At 36.9% G+C, this 15183-nt stretch overlaps 1 protein-coding gene across 4 annotated transcripts in view; it reads right to left on the bottom strand.

The window, feature by feature from the left end:
• Window positions 1-15183, bottom strand: part of su(f) (cleavage stimulation factor subunit su(f)) — a 115935-nt gene that overhangs the window by 35270 nt on the left and 65482 nt on the right. For all 4 annotated transcript variants that reach the window (XM_069828835.1, XM_069828836.1, XM_069828837.1 and 1 more), the window contains 2 exons: window positions 3416-3513; window positions 827-980 (listed from right to left, as the gene is read on the bottom strand). In XM_069828835.1, coding sequence (XP_069684936.1) covers window positions 827-980; window positions 3416-3513 — 252 coding nt within the window. The remainder of the gene's footprint in view (window positions 1-826; window positions 981-3415; window positions 3514-15183) is intronic.

The following is a 15183-nucleotide window of genomic DNA, read 5'->3' as shown; positions in this document are numbered from 1 at the left end:
GAATGAATGAATGAATGAATGAATGAATGAATGAATGTAATACTGAAATGTACACAATAAATGAATACCATTCAGGTTTTATTACGTAGTACTGAAATAAACAAAAATAATTTGTACAATAATTTGTTGCACAAATTAATACTATACATTTACTACCGTACATTTTTTTTTCATTGTGTAGCATCGTCCTAAGTTTTTTTCTGATTAGTGGACATTTTTACGTTCCCCATAGGTGTCCCTTATGGGTTATGAAGAAGTTTACTGTATATACCCCATTTCAAACATCCTGTAACTTTTTAAGATCTCACTTCATAAAAAAAAGTTTCAAACAAAACTTGTCCGATTTGTTGAGGAGAAACAGAATTAAAAAATCCACCATTCCATTCAAAATACCAGAGCTGCCCCCCGTACCCCATGAATGCGGCCCAACGGAATGCCGTCCATAACGCGTTCTGGATGATCCATTCCTCGAATGAGATTTGGGAAAATCAGCATTTAGTTTTATTGATCCATTTAAGAGAAACTAACTTGTAACACTTTATGTGGGTCAGTATAAAATGAACGCTGGGAGAAATGGAGTTTAGACATAAATATCATCAGAAGAATCCCGTTATATCAAGTAACATAAGATTCTTGCCTTTCTTCTTTAAGTTCGCATTCCATTCTACACATCGTCAGTCACCCTCACTCTTTGCCACCTTCTGGTACACTAACTTTATGAAAGAATCAGGGATGCAGAACTATTTGGAAAACATAAATCCATATATTTACTGTACACTGATCTGACACAAGTATACGTTTTGTATAAATTTCATCAGAGACTCACCTTTCGCACAGCGCTTATCTTCTGGTTCTCTGCGTAGGACCCAACAGCCTCTACTGCTTTCAAAAAGTTGACATAATCATTCCAGATGGAATAAGACTGGATATCCATACCAATCTTTTCCAGAGCGAAGTCGTATGCTTGTGCCATCTTTTCTCTAAAAATGAAAATACAACACATACAGTAATACTACCTACATTCAATGAAGGAAGCTTAATGATGCATAGCGTACTTTGGTTCCCATATAGTTATTTTCACTGCATTTATAATTTCACGATCGTATTCAAAAAGTGCACTTTTTTCTCCTGTAAGCTTTTCTTGTATTTCTTTTTAAAGTGACTCCCGTTTTCATATAGAGCTCGCAGTATTCGGCATAGCGACGCCGTCTTTGCATGATTCAGATCTCTTCGAGCAGTGGTGCACAGAGGAGGGTGCAGGTGTTACTCGCAGTGCTAAGCGTGTTCAAAATGTGTATTCCAATTGAGAATCCGTCAGCTGTGAGATACGCTCGGTGGTACTATTTCTTGTGGCGGAAACTGTAAAGCGGCTGAAATCCATCATGTTGCACCCAAAATTTGAACTGCGAAGTGTTTGGTCACCCTCCATATATCCCTATTTGGCGCTTAGCAGTTACCATCTTTTCATGCACATGTAAAAGTGGCTTGCATCGCAGAGCTTTGACGATTAAGCATAGGAGGAGTTGTGGGGGGGGGCATGTGGGGCACTGCCCCCCCCCAAACTTGTCAGAACTCTCATTTTTTCTATTAACGTTAGAAAATATTGAATTCAAAAGATCTTTTTTTGCTTTTGTTTATGTTTAAGTTTCTGTGCTTAAATTGACGAATTAATGTCTTCAGACCATGTGTCTGGACTAGAATATTTATTTTTAATTTCTGAATGTATAAGAATTTCTATGCCTCATTTGAGGAATGGAAACACTGTAATGTTTCTTTTGTGATAGCCTGTACTCAGGTGTTAGAAGTGTGCAGGAGTTCAGGCCGCCACTTGGAGAAATATGAATAACATACTGCACAACAATGCAGAAAAAAGAAAAGTGATCCCGGTATAATGTGTAAACTTAAAGACGAAATTAAATAAAATAATTAGAGTTTACATTTCATATGATATCTTCAGGAAGGTAAGCTTTATATAGAAAAAAGTTTATGTTAGCACTGTTGCATAGTTTTTATTGATGCATATGTGTACGAGAAAGAAAAAGAAGGCGATTGTTTTAAGTTATGCACTATTATAATTTGTAGTAGATCTATAGTTCAAGCCCCTATACAATTCGGTCCGAAATATCGCGTGTATGGATGTAAAACTGTAAGAAACATGCCCCTCAGAAAATACCTTTATTAAATAGTCATATTCCTATATACTGTACCACGGTCAAGCTATAACGGGGGAATGAGGTAAATGATGTCCCCCATAACCCCGTTGTATGGAGATTCTATGGTTTTGCTTTGCCTCCCCAAGGAAACGGTTCTCTATTCGCCTAAGAGTTGCAGTCCAGCGTCGTAGGTTGTGTTCAGTCACAGACGAGAGACTTTTATGACTGCAGCATTAAAGATCTCGTTAAACGCTCTCAGAAGACTAGATCGCCAGAGACAAAGATTATGTAGCTTCATAAATGCTCCATAACTGCAGACCTACACAACAAAGGGCTGAATAATTCCAACTCCAAATGTGAGAGAATAATTCTAAGACAAAGAATTTAATTTATAAAACTTGTAATTTTACGATTCCATAATGCTACTATGATGATGGGAATCGGAAGAGGGAGAAAGAGGTGCACAAGAGGGGAATCCCATTAAATTCCATAAACAATTTCTTCAAGAATTAATGAAATATTTTGTGCGAGATCGTGCGTATTTGCTTGGTTTCCGCACAAAACCAATCCACGGAAAGTCTAAAATTCCACATTCAGTATTCCCAACCTAACACACATAACAATTTCCCTCTTCTTACCGCTTAAGTGACATATTGATTTTACTGCTTTAGCTTTTAACATATTATTTTTAGAGACGTTCAATATAGTAATAATTATAAATTGGACATTTACCAATGCAATTTCACCTAAATTGCACTGTTAATTGTTTTTAAAAATTTGCAAAAATTAAGTAAACTCTACAACTCCACTAAAGTTACTGCATTCGTGATGCAAGTAACATTAAGGAAGCCGTGAAAAAATCAACAAGATTCCAGACTCATCATAGACTGGGGGGGGAGACAGACGTATATCACGCCCTGCTGGAGTATAGTAAACACAGAAAATATTTTAAAGCAACAATATTGAAGATAGATATTTTTGTTCTGCAAATTTGCCGTCATTCAACAGAAACTAAGATGAAGATTTCATTGCAACTAATTAGAAATTCCTCTTTCAGGTATGTAATAAACGATCTTCTCACAAAATAATGTACGATACAGGAGCGGTATGTTTTCTTTCAATTCTCGGAAATTAAAAAAGTTCAACTACGTTTCGCTTTTTCAAACTTTTCCTCGAACATGAAGACTTCAACATACCGCTCTTGTAACGCATATTACTATTACCTGAATAGAAATAAGAAACAGCAAACATGAATTACTTACTTGTATGTGGGTAACGTTGATTTAGTCTCCTTAACGTATGCCAGGTACAATTTCCATAATTCGATATTCAGCACCTTCATCAGACAACGCTGGAACAACTACGAAGAAAGGAAAACAATGTGTAACAATACGAGTCTACATAACTAAGAAAGTAAAAACTATAGACTACTCTTAACGCGAAAATTTGTTACAAAGGAAGTGGAAACAATTTGTTTCTTTTCTATATATTTATTTTCATGCTTTTAAAGAATTCATAAATAAAAAAAAGGCAAAATAAACCTGCCGAATATAGTCTAAAATGTTATAAATAGTGTGTGTGTGTGTGTGTATCTAATGTTCAGGTTGAATAATAAAATTATTTTCTTTCTTGCTTCCCAATATTTTGCTGCAGATCATAATATCTTTTTTTTTTATTTTAGTAGGTTATTTTACGACGCTTTATCAACATCTTTGGTTATTTAGCGTCTGAATGAGATGAAGGTGATAATGCCGGTGAAATGAGTCCGGGGTCCAGCACCGAAAGTTACCCAGCATTTGCTCATATTGGGTTGAGGGAAAACCCCGGAAAAAACCTCAACCAGGTAACTTGCCCCGACCGGGAATCGAACCCGGGCCACCTGTCATAATATCGAAGAGATTCGGAACTCGTGAAGTAGTCCACGTCCATTTATTCTTCCTGGTTGCATAACAAGCAATGTGGAGTTGGAAATATCCCAATCCTTTGAAGATGCTTACCTAAGCAATCATAGCCTGTTATGAACATTGCAACAGATGATTTTCTATGTAACCTAAATCAGGGATTGATTTTGTATTATTCAAGAGAGACTTATTCACTTTGATTTTTTTTTCTTTAAGCATTACATTTATGATTGTAATTTAGAGACAATTTTCTTTTAATTATCCTTTTTATCGATTCACATAAAAGCTTCTGCTTCACCTTTTGAGAGTTTTTGGTTCCTTTCTTTGCTAAAAGTCAGATCTTTTAATTTGTTAGACACGCACTTTAGTAAATATTTTATTGAAATTTTGTATATGTTTAATCAATTTGTGAATTTCTTTGATCCTGCACATTCTGGGGCAAGCAATTTAAACTTATAGCCTGAAAATCTTATAATACAGTGCGATCAAAAAGTCCCTCCGCACCTCTATTTGTTCTAATAACTCTAGAATACAACCCTGTAGAAAGTTGGCACTCCCCCATTCATTCCGGTTTGACAACCTCACACCCCCAGTCCATCATATGCTTAGTGGCTAGTGCTATCACTTCAATTCTCTACCAAATACACTTGAATTCTCTGCCTAGTGTGCATTCTCGGCTATACAAGCACTGCGGAGAGACTTCTCGATCGCATTGTATAACTATATGAATATATTTATTCAATCAAGCAGGTTCCACCAGCTCTAGCTCATAAAATTTGTAATTCTTGTTAAATTATACTGTTAACGTATTAAACACATTAAAATATGTAAATTATTTTACTACGACATAGAGCAGAAAAAATTCTCCCCCCCCCTCAGTACTTTTATGTCTCTCGGCCTCTGATAGAGTGCAGAATTATAGTTTAGGTCCATACATCGGTAAACTTAAATTCATTAGCTCCTAAAATGACATAATAGACAAGATTGATGATTTATGTATTTACATTTGACGATGACGAGAAATATAATATTTTCCTGGAGCTCCCTCATCCAGGGACAGAGTTCCTTTATATACCGTAAATATACGGCAAATGATCAACAGCTTTGCTACCTATATTAATACGATGTACCGAAGTACATATGATATTTCCGTGCACAAATTCTGCGTCATCATATGATGAAAGATGAGTGGAACGGCGAAAAATTCTCTGGCACCAGGATTTGAACCTGGGTTTTCAGCTCTACGTGCTGACCCTCTATCCACTAAGCCACACCGGATTCCCATCCCGATGTCGGATCGAATCCTCTCAGTTTAAGTTCCACCTCTTGGGTTCCCTCTAGTGACCTACCCCCATGCACTGCGTCATAGATGTATGACAGTGGCACAATGTCTACACATGTGCAGAGGTGCACTCGTTATGAGTGACTAAGTGCCCGGGATCCGACGGAATAAGCGGCGCATTAAATCACTAAGTGATTATTTTTCTCGTATCATATATTAATACGATGTACCGAAGTACATATGATATTTCCGTGTGGCTTAGTGGATAGAGCGTCAGCACGTAGAACTGAAAACCCGGGTTCAAATCCCGGTGCCGGAGAGAATTTTTCTCCATTCCACTCATTTTTCAGCTTTACTGCTGTTTCGAAAGCAGCCATACTAAGGTTTCTTTTCTTCCTTATCAATTTAGTCAGATGTGAACCTGCGACCATTGGATCTAATGACATCCGTGTATTAGCAGCTAAATGGTCCACCGCTATGGAGTAACGGTTAGCCTGTCTGACCGTGAAACGAGCAGGCCCGGGTTCAAATCCTGCTTGGGACAAGTTACTTGGTTGGGATTTTTCTGAGATTTTCCCTCGACCATTTGCAGCAGAATTGCTGGGTAACATTCGTTATTGAGCCTCGAACTCATCTCGCCTTTATTAACTACAATTTTTTGTATCATCTTAATAGTTTCAGGTCGACCAGGAGATCGTGGCAAACGTGGTTCCCGGATTAGCTTAAAGGTGCCATATATCTGAGAGAGCTGCACAAATCCTAGGACGCCGTAGGGTCTTCTAGAGTGGACTACGACAGATCGGTGAGAGTAGCTTCTTCGTATAGATGGCGCGTTGGCGAGTCGCGGAATCTTCGGTACCGCGATCTTCGGGTCAAAGGATGTAGCAGAACGCAAGAACGTAAATTGCGAACAGATGCCATCATTTGAGGCGGCATATTAACAGGGAGACGAAGGGGCATTTGCAGACTTCGTCAGAACCGGATGTCATAGCTGAATCGATAAAAATGGCACCAAGCAGTAAATCACGTACTTGAAGAGCAGTCATAAGGATTTCAATAATCATCCCAATATAAGGAGGTTGCACAAATAAGCATAAGGCTGCGGTACTTGCCTACGGGCCCTCCTCCGAAAACAAAACAGCTAAATGTTAAATATATTTCCATACTATGTTTACCCACAGTTTTAAAATTAAAACGCATTGCAAAGACAAAAGTACAACCTTCCACAAACGTACACAAAATGAAACATCTTTTTCTCTTAAAAAGTAATCAGATCGGTTGCTTAGATAATTGTGCTTTGACGGCAAGACTGATCCCTTCCTAGACGTATACAGAGTGATTCACTTAGGCTTACACCTTTTGAATTTTATACAACCCTGCATTTTACTGAATTCGCTCGAAATTGCAGTATGTATTTGCAGGAGACTTCAACCCAAGGTTAGGTGTGAAACTTTTATATCTCTAAAATGAGTCATTTGCTTCTTTCTTCCCGAAAATAGGCAACTCTGTATTTTACTGTATGATGAAGAAACGTTAGCATCAGTTGATGTTACACACTTTTTTCCTTGTTTTAAAAATTCTAATGAAGAAAGCACCTACAATATGCTAAGCTATAGCGACCCACGGTAGTAGGTATTAAAGATCAGTGAATAAAAGAAGAGTGTTTCCAAAAAACTGGTAGCTCTTTTTCTGGACCAAAAATACAATACAAATGAAGTAAAAATTAGTATTTTACCGTGAACCACAAATGTGATAAAACGGTTTAAGTGCACATTCCCGTGTATCACTATAGCTGTTTCATATGGGCTAATATTAAAACACGAAAGACAAGAGGGGTCTTTTTCTTTTTTTGTCTAATGGCGGGTACTTCACTGTTCGTCATTCACCCATATGACGTCAGTTATGTATACCTGTCTTTTTTTTTAAGATGAGACATGACAAGAGCGTTGCGATCGAAAAAAACAACTGAATGTCACATAGCGTGGTATGCCTGTTGCTATGGTAACAACGGCTGAGTTGCCAAACTTACCGTTCCAACGTGGCGAGTGCTTAACAGCTCTCTTGGCGCATTTATTGTGCACACAATGTTAGCATTGGTATGTTTTGTCTTTGATTATTTGTCGATTTTTGTATTGTTTTCTTACATTCGCGTCAACTGTCAATGTTTTAACGTCAGCCATCTTAACGTCAATTGCTAGCTTTCATCAGCTGGCAGCGTGGTAGTCCATATTGGCAACATAGCACTGTAGTTCCAAGCTCGGCTGCTTAATTGTCATGTTCCATCTTTAAAAAAAAAAAAACAAGTATAGATCAATTTACCGACAGAGTCGTTGCCCAGAGGCGCCATAAGAGGATGGTCTACGCTACACCCGCAATGAGATGAGATGATCACAATGGAGATTTGTTGAGATGCCACAAGGGAACCGGAGCTCATAGAACATTTTTCACTATGGTTTAGTCAAAGTGCATGGCTACTATCACTTTAATATCGCAGAATTCGCGATTACAAATCAAAAGAGTGGTCGCACAAGTCTGTACCTGCTCTCGATGTCGAGATATTACCGAGATAGGCCGTGCGGCAAGGTGTATTTTATACGCAAGTTTGGCGCCCTCATGCCTGTAGCGAGGAGAGGTGACGTCATTGATTCGTGGCTTAACTACTAATAACACTAGCAATAGGGTGTGGCTCATAATGTTGTCACAGTAAACATTTGAAATTCTGACATTTTTTTGTTTCACCACGAATCCCAAACCGGGTGCACATACTCGGTGCGGGGAAAGACGGATTCTGCATCAAAAATTCAGACTGACTGTTGGTACTGTGTGAATGACGCAAAGTCAAGTATACCCGCCAATGGATAAAACATTTCAGAACTGATTAGGCCTAATATAGGTACTATATTAAGGGGAGGCAGAGGTGAAATTTTCGAACAAAACTGAAGAAAAAATGAAAATTTGTTTTTTCCATTTTTATTAGACCTATCTTTATTTTCATATTCCGATGTTAGTTTTTGATTTTGTGCCCTTTAAAAGTATGAAATTAAAACCAAGATAACTGTATTACCATACTATTCCCATAATAAACTAATACTTATCATTATTTATATGCCTTCTCTGAACATATAAATAAAAAGAAATATTGAAAATTTCTTACAATATGGTGCATGGAGCATTTTATATCAAACGATATAAAGTTTTATAAAATTATTAATATGTTGTACTTAGAAAGTTGAAACTTGGTATGTCCATTACTAATAACATACTTAGTATCCATGATCAATTTCAAACAAATCGGATAAATTTTGTGGATTTTGAAATATTCACCTCTGCCTCCCCTTAATAGAATTCCTACAAACGTGGGGAACTGCATAAATTTGCATAGAGTCCTCGTAGTGACGAGAAAGACTGTTGATCCGAAATTGCGTTAGGGCATGGGTTCGAATACCAATTGGGTCGATTACCTACCTTATTAGGGTTTCTCTCCGAGATTTGTCGCAACTAGTCTATAAGACGAATGTCAAGTAATCCCATGGCTAATCCTCGCACTCATCTCATCAAACACCATTTCGCCTTCATCGATCAATTTGTTCATACCGGATATGAACGTCGTTATACATACGTAAAAGACTATGGAGAGCAGTGATAGTTTGCGATGCACATTTTTTCACTATTCTCCTCCACAGAACTTCAAAACCGTTATCGTGGTAACATACATTCCTAAAAGATGAGAGCGAAGTAATGGTGGACCATAAAAAAGTGTTTAAATTAACATGAAGATAGCGGTTTTACATTTTCGTCCGAAGAAATAGGCTGTAACGGTATGTTTGAGTGGTGTTTCTTTATGATCTTAAAGCATGTGCGTTAAAAAAAAAGGACTTTCGATGTGGCGAATTCTGATGTTTCTCGTTCCTATGCGCATGCGCCGATGGCCCTTTAGCTGCCAACTGATGGTGCAGGCTGTGCAGTACTTGACTAGAGCTAGAGCCATCAGCTGAGATTAAAGGCGGGTTTGGTGTTCTTGCTGGGTAATGATATATATTCAACCAATGATCGGAAGATTGGGAGTGGTATTCGGAATTGGCTAGCCTGAAAGGAATCCACATCGTAAGTCTGTATGCTGTAATGGTTAGTGCGAAGCTTCAGGGTAGGCAGGGTAAGCTGAGCTTTCCCAAACATTTTCGAAGAAGGGACAAAATCAATTTAGAATTTAGTTAATTAAAAACCTTTTAGCGACGTAAAGCACGGCCTAGATCACCATGCCTTCAGTCCAGCTTACCCAAAATTTTTGTCAAGCTTCGCTACTGCGTCACTGAAGATTATGATTTGTTCTGATAAAGTATCAAAGATCATGAGCTAATTGTATTTAGATGCGTGCTGAAAAATTTTAAAAGCGTTGAATTTGTACTTCTATTGTTATTGTTATAGAAATATCCACTCCCAATTTAATATTGTTCAAACGTAATCCTGTATATTTGGCTTGTGTGAGGTTGTCAAAGGTTTGAAGTTTAAAGAACATTTGTTGGTTTTAAGGTGTGTGTGCTTAATAAAAAATAATAATAAAATTTGATACAAATTGCATGTTCTGAAGTGCTAAGAATTTATTAAGTTTCCAATAATCTAGTAATAGAGTAAGACACTGTTTTAAGGTTCTCTGGAATTTTTGCATTAACCCTTAAATTGACAAAGTATCCTATAGGATACAATAGGTTAATAGGCTATAAGCTATAATTTTAATAGAACAACAGGAAAAAAATTGGTAGGAAAATTAAAATTTCACAATACTATAATATTGAAACGCTCTTGCCAAATTCTGAGTCATCATATTCACTCTGTTTAATTTCTTTTTCTTCACTTTATAATTCCAATATGTCTATTTTAATTTTCTGTCAACAAATTTATGTAAACATTTAATATTGTAAAATTCATGTAGGAGAGTATACCGAGTCCTTCTGGCTACCTCCAATGGGAGGCAGTTAACAATTTAAATTTTAAAAATATGGACATTGCGATAGTTGTTTTCTTTACGGTCCGACAAGGTTTAATAAACTAGTGTGAGAAATGAAGCTTTGCCAAGTTAAGGGTTAAAAATCCATCGTCGCCAATGGGGCTTCAATCTGTGATACATGAATCCAAAGGCAAGTACGATAACCGCTAAGCCATTGAGGACATCAAGGAAAAAGTGATGCCTGTGTTTAACATGACCGCTTCTGCGAAGCCTGGAAATTGCATTACATTATATACAGTATCCGAAAAAAGTAATGGGCCGCTTGAATATTAGTATCCGAAAAAAGTAATGGGCCGCTTGAATATTCTAAGTCCCAGATGCAAGACACTGCGCAAGCTCTGAAATCCAGAGATCTAGAGCACAGATACACAATCTGTCGCTAACGGAGTTACTGAAATTCGTTCTATTTCGAGCGTTGTAAAATCGAAATTTGGACCTTCGTGAGAATACTGACATTCCGCGCAGAAATGAAACCTTCCGTTTCGTCTCAGTAGTTCAGATATGTCATGCGGAGGGAAGCGGGTTCGAGCTTCAATCCAGTGATTTTTTTTCATTCCCTGAATAACATTAACATGGAGTTTTAGAGAGTCTTTGGACGAATGTTTTGAGTTTGTTTAAAAATAGTGGAATAATTATTTCCCAATTCTTATTAGTTATTTTTAGGCTCAACCTGACAAAAAAAAATGGAAGATAGCTTGTATTGGCAAACAAAATAAAGATAAGCAAACACAATTTTATTACGGAAAAAACAAAAGACAAAAAAAAGTCCTCTAAAACTCCATTTTAACGTTATTCCGATCGTAAACTAATCTGACCAGCTAAGTTAGTTTGTGTCTATTCGTACTTGCAAATAATGCTTCCATTTTTCGTGTCTTAAGATTCTTGCTGTTCTACTCAAACAATCCTAGAACGTTCCTCTGCTTGGACCAGGTGTTAATTCAGGACAAGATACTGGTGTTTCACAAGGTGTAATTTCATTTAGCACATTTTCCAGGAAAGTTACTGTACGATTTAATCACTGACTGTTCTTAGCTACAACGTTTCTAAGAATTCGATTACTTTCAGTACATTTTTTAAAACACTATATATATATATATATATATATATATATATATATATATATATATATATATATATATATATATAGTTATTAATACCTTACAGCAGGGGTGACCAAAGCGGGTGTCGTGATTACATCGTGTAATCACACACATTCAAACGGGTACGAGGAGTTTCCTGTACATTGCTGTGTGTTGCATTCACGTACTGAAGACAAGCAGTGGCGGTATCATGTCGCTCTATAAACTCTGTCTCTACAAGCAGTAAGAGATGGTTTCGTAAAGAATGAGGAGAACTTTTTTGTTGTTCTGTCGGACAAAATGTAATATGTTTACTTTGCTCAACGGTTCAATTAGGAGTATATAGAAATATTAATTACCACGCTGAATAATGTATTATTATTATTGTTATTATTATTATTATTATTATTATTATTATTATTATTATTATTATTATTATTTTTACTGACCACTAAGTATGTGTTGCTATAATTCTTCTGTACGTGCATGAATATTGATATTTTTAGATCTCCCTAGAAGGATAAAATTATTAGGTTTTATCTCAATTTTAATACTCTTAATCTTTAGATCAGGGTAACTATTTATTGGTTATTCATTTAATAATAGGCCTAATATTGTAGAAAAACTGACTCAATATTATATGCCAACGAACTGGTAAACGCCAGGAATTGACATGTCTTAAATCATAGCCAGGAAGAGAAAGATGAGATAAATAAATGTAAGGAAATCAGCTACCTAATGGGGTTTGAAATATCTCGTGCTCTAAAGTCTTTTAATAGAACAGAATTTCACAAAAGAGTAATGATTAAAATAGCTTAAATAACTTGTCCATAAGGAGTTTTTAATTTTGAAAAACTACGAATTTCTCGACCAAGTATCGAGAGAAGAATTTAGAGAATTCCTGATTATATTCAAGAGGAAGGTTACAAAAAAAGAACCAAGAAAAATCGTATATTATTCACTGGATTTTGATGACAGCAGTGACATTACTGATACAGCAGAGCTTGAGATTTTTATCCGCGGGATTGATCAAGATGTTAGTACAGGAACCACCACTGGTTGTAGTTTTCATGCCAGGCACCTTTCCTCCGTCTCCTTACTTCATAGGCTGTCTGTGGCATGTAATCACTGCAGCTCGAGTTTTGGTCACCGCTGCCTTACAGTGACCTAATGTCAACAGTACAGTTCACTAAAACTACTTTCTGAAGTATGTAGTCAAGAACTTGTTCTTCCCTTTCAGAAAAACCGCTTTGTCCTTGCCAGTTTTGTAATAGCTCCTCCGCGTAATGTGTTCATACACCTTAAAATAAATACATACATCCGAAAACAACGAAAAGATTAAAGTAAATTTTTACCGCTAACATTACTTCAAGGATAAGCCTAACAATGACCTATAGGAATTTGATAGTAATTATTCCGCTTTTTGTTAAACAAACTGAAACATCGGTCCCAAGATTGTAAAACTTAAATTTTCACGTTACACAGAAAATAATAATAATAAAAAAAACTCACTAGGATGAGTATCGAACCCGCTCCCTTCCTCATTACAGGCAGACGGAACAGCGTCTGAGTTAGTGAGACGAGACGAAAGGGATGCCAATCTCCTTACGAACGGTATCATGAGAATCGCTTTATGAAACGACATCCAAGACTCTCGGCCTATTACATTTTTCTGATACTGTATACCAAAATAATGAATTTCACTATATTACAGTCACTTTAAAACATACGTAAAATTTATTTTATGTACAATGTGTCCCAAAATGATTGCTCCGATTTCATTATGTTCTATCTCAGAAAGTAGGCCTATGTACGAATAAAAAGTAGGAACGCTGTTAGTCTCAATAGACAGCTAATATCTCCTACTTTATTAAGCGTGTGGTTACCATATGCGTATGCATTGGCTATTATTAGAAAATGGCGCTATCAAACCTCAGAGAGCTTATTATTCCTGAATTTCGCAGATCCTCGTTCTGTTGTGACTGCAGGAAGAGGAACCCGAGTTTATTTTTCAGCCAGATGATGCACCGCCTCACTTCCACTATCATGTGAAAAACTCAATGAGCTCTCCCTCAACGTTGGATTGGCCGTAGCACTTCCGAAAACCAAAATGTGGTGAGGTGGCCTCCGTACTCACCTGACCTAACCCTCCTGTTATTTTTTTTCTGTGGGGGCACATAAAGGATAATGCTTACGTTCTTCCTTTGGCCAGTAACCTACAGGGGATTTGGCGCCACATCACAGCTGCGGTGAAGACGAATATACAGGGACATCATTTTATTTTTACAAACATTTTTAATATTAACCTGTCTATACCTTTAAAGAACCGGAAACACCGCTTGCTCCCCCCTCCAAGACTGGAGTTCGATGATACTGGCGTAAAACACAAATCACTCTACTAGGTATAGGAAGGAAGAAAAGTAGTTCATCCATTTACGTAAACTAGGAAATATCGCGATTTTGAGTTTGATAATTTTCATTAGGTTTTTCTTTAATCAAAGTACAGTACTGTATTAAGAATAAGTGTTTTTACTCACGAAGTGAGTTATCCATGCGAACGTATTCATTATGCAGTGTATATTATACTGTCTACAGCACATTAGCGTACAATATAGAGAAAGAAGTTAAATTGAAAAATAATCATAATATGAATATTTAAACACAATTTTGAAAATGGTGGCCGTTCATTTCGATACAGGCTTCAGTTCTTTTGTGCATATTATCGCACTATAGACTATTGCATCTAATTCCAATTGCCAGTTTCGTCCTTCGTACTAGTAACTCATGTTGAAATAATTCTGTACCTACTCTACGTACTGTAAATTCAATCTTCACTTCTGCCCGACCCGAAAATATAAAATTACTCAGACATGCTATCTACTGTCCGTCCAAGTGGTTATGCCGCAGGATTGTAGAAAGGGAGGAAATCACGTGACAGTTAATTACTTAACGAGGCCCTTTTATTTAAGTTAAATTAAACAGCTGTATAATATTACGTAAACGCCCAATTCCTAAGAGAAATTAATGTTTTCAGAAAAGAGCTAAGACAGCCCAGCTATTACAGAGGGGCGAGCAGAAGCAGGTGGGGGAAATCGGGATGCGACGTAGGCAAACGGACAGTACCTGTGCGAAAATATGATTCAATATTGAAAGCTCTTTCGTCACTGGAAAACGCGAACATATTTCTGGAACGTATTATACTCAGTAACTCAGTACTGCTTACTATCTGCGGTCTTGGTTCTGTGTGGAGTTGGAACTTCCTTAGTAGAAGGGGTGGGAGTGAAGTATATTCAAAAACTCAGGTACAATAAAAATTGAAGTAAAAATAAAATGATGTCCCTGTATATGGTGACACGTTGCTCAGCGCGGAATTGGAATATGACCTAGATGTGTGCAGTGTGACCAGAGGTTTTAAGATATCAAACAAAACTAGGAGACATTACCTGTCTATTGGCACTTATTGCGTTACTGTAGCATTAGCTAATAGTTACAGAGATAAAGCATTGTGAAATCCGAGCAATCATTTTGGGACACGATATACTACAGATTCTTTTTAAAAAATCATTCGACACAGTCCTTGTTTGCTAATGACAGCAAAGATATACATAGAAAAGCATAATGAACATCTTGAAAATAAGTAAGAAGTAAGCCTAGCAGTGAGGTTAAGGGGTTTTTGAGGCTTAGCCTACCCAAAAATTTTTAGTTATAGCACAGTCTAGTATATACAGTCGCAAAGCTTGAGTTGTGAGGATGTTAGGAACAA

Source organism: Periplaneta americana, chromosome 6, assembly GCF_040183065.1.
Source record: "Periplaneta americana isolate PAMFEO1 chromosome 6, P.americana_PAMFEO1_priV1, whole genome shotgun sequence".
NCBI classification, from domain to species: Eukaryota; Metazoa; Arthropoda; class Insecta; order Blattodea; family Blattidae; genus Periplaneta; species Periplaneta americana.
This window is presented reverse-complemented; position numbering and strand designations above follow the sequence as displayed.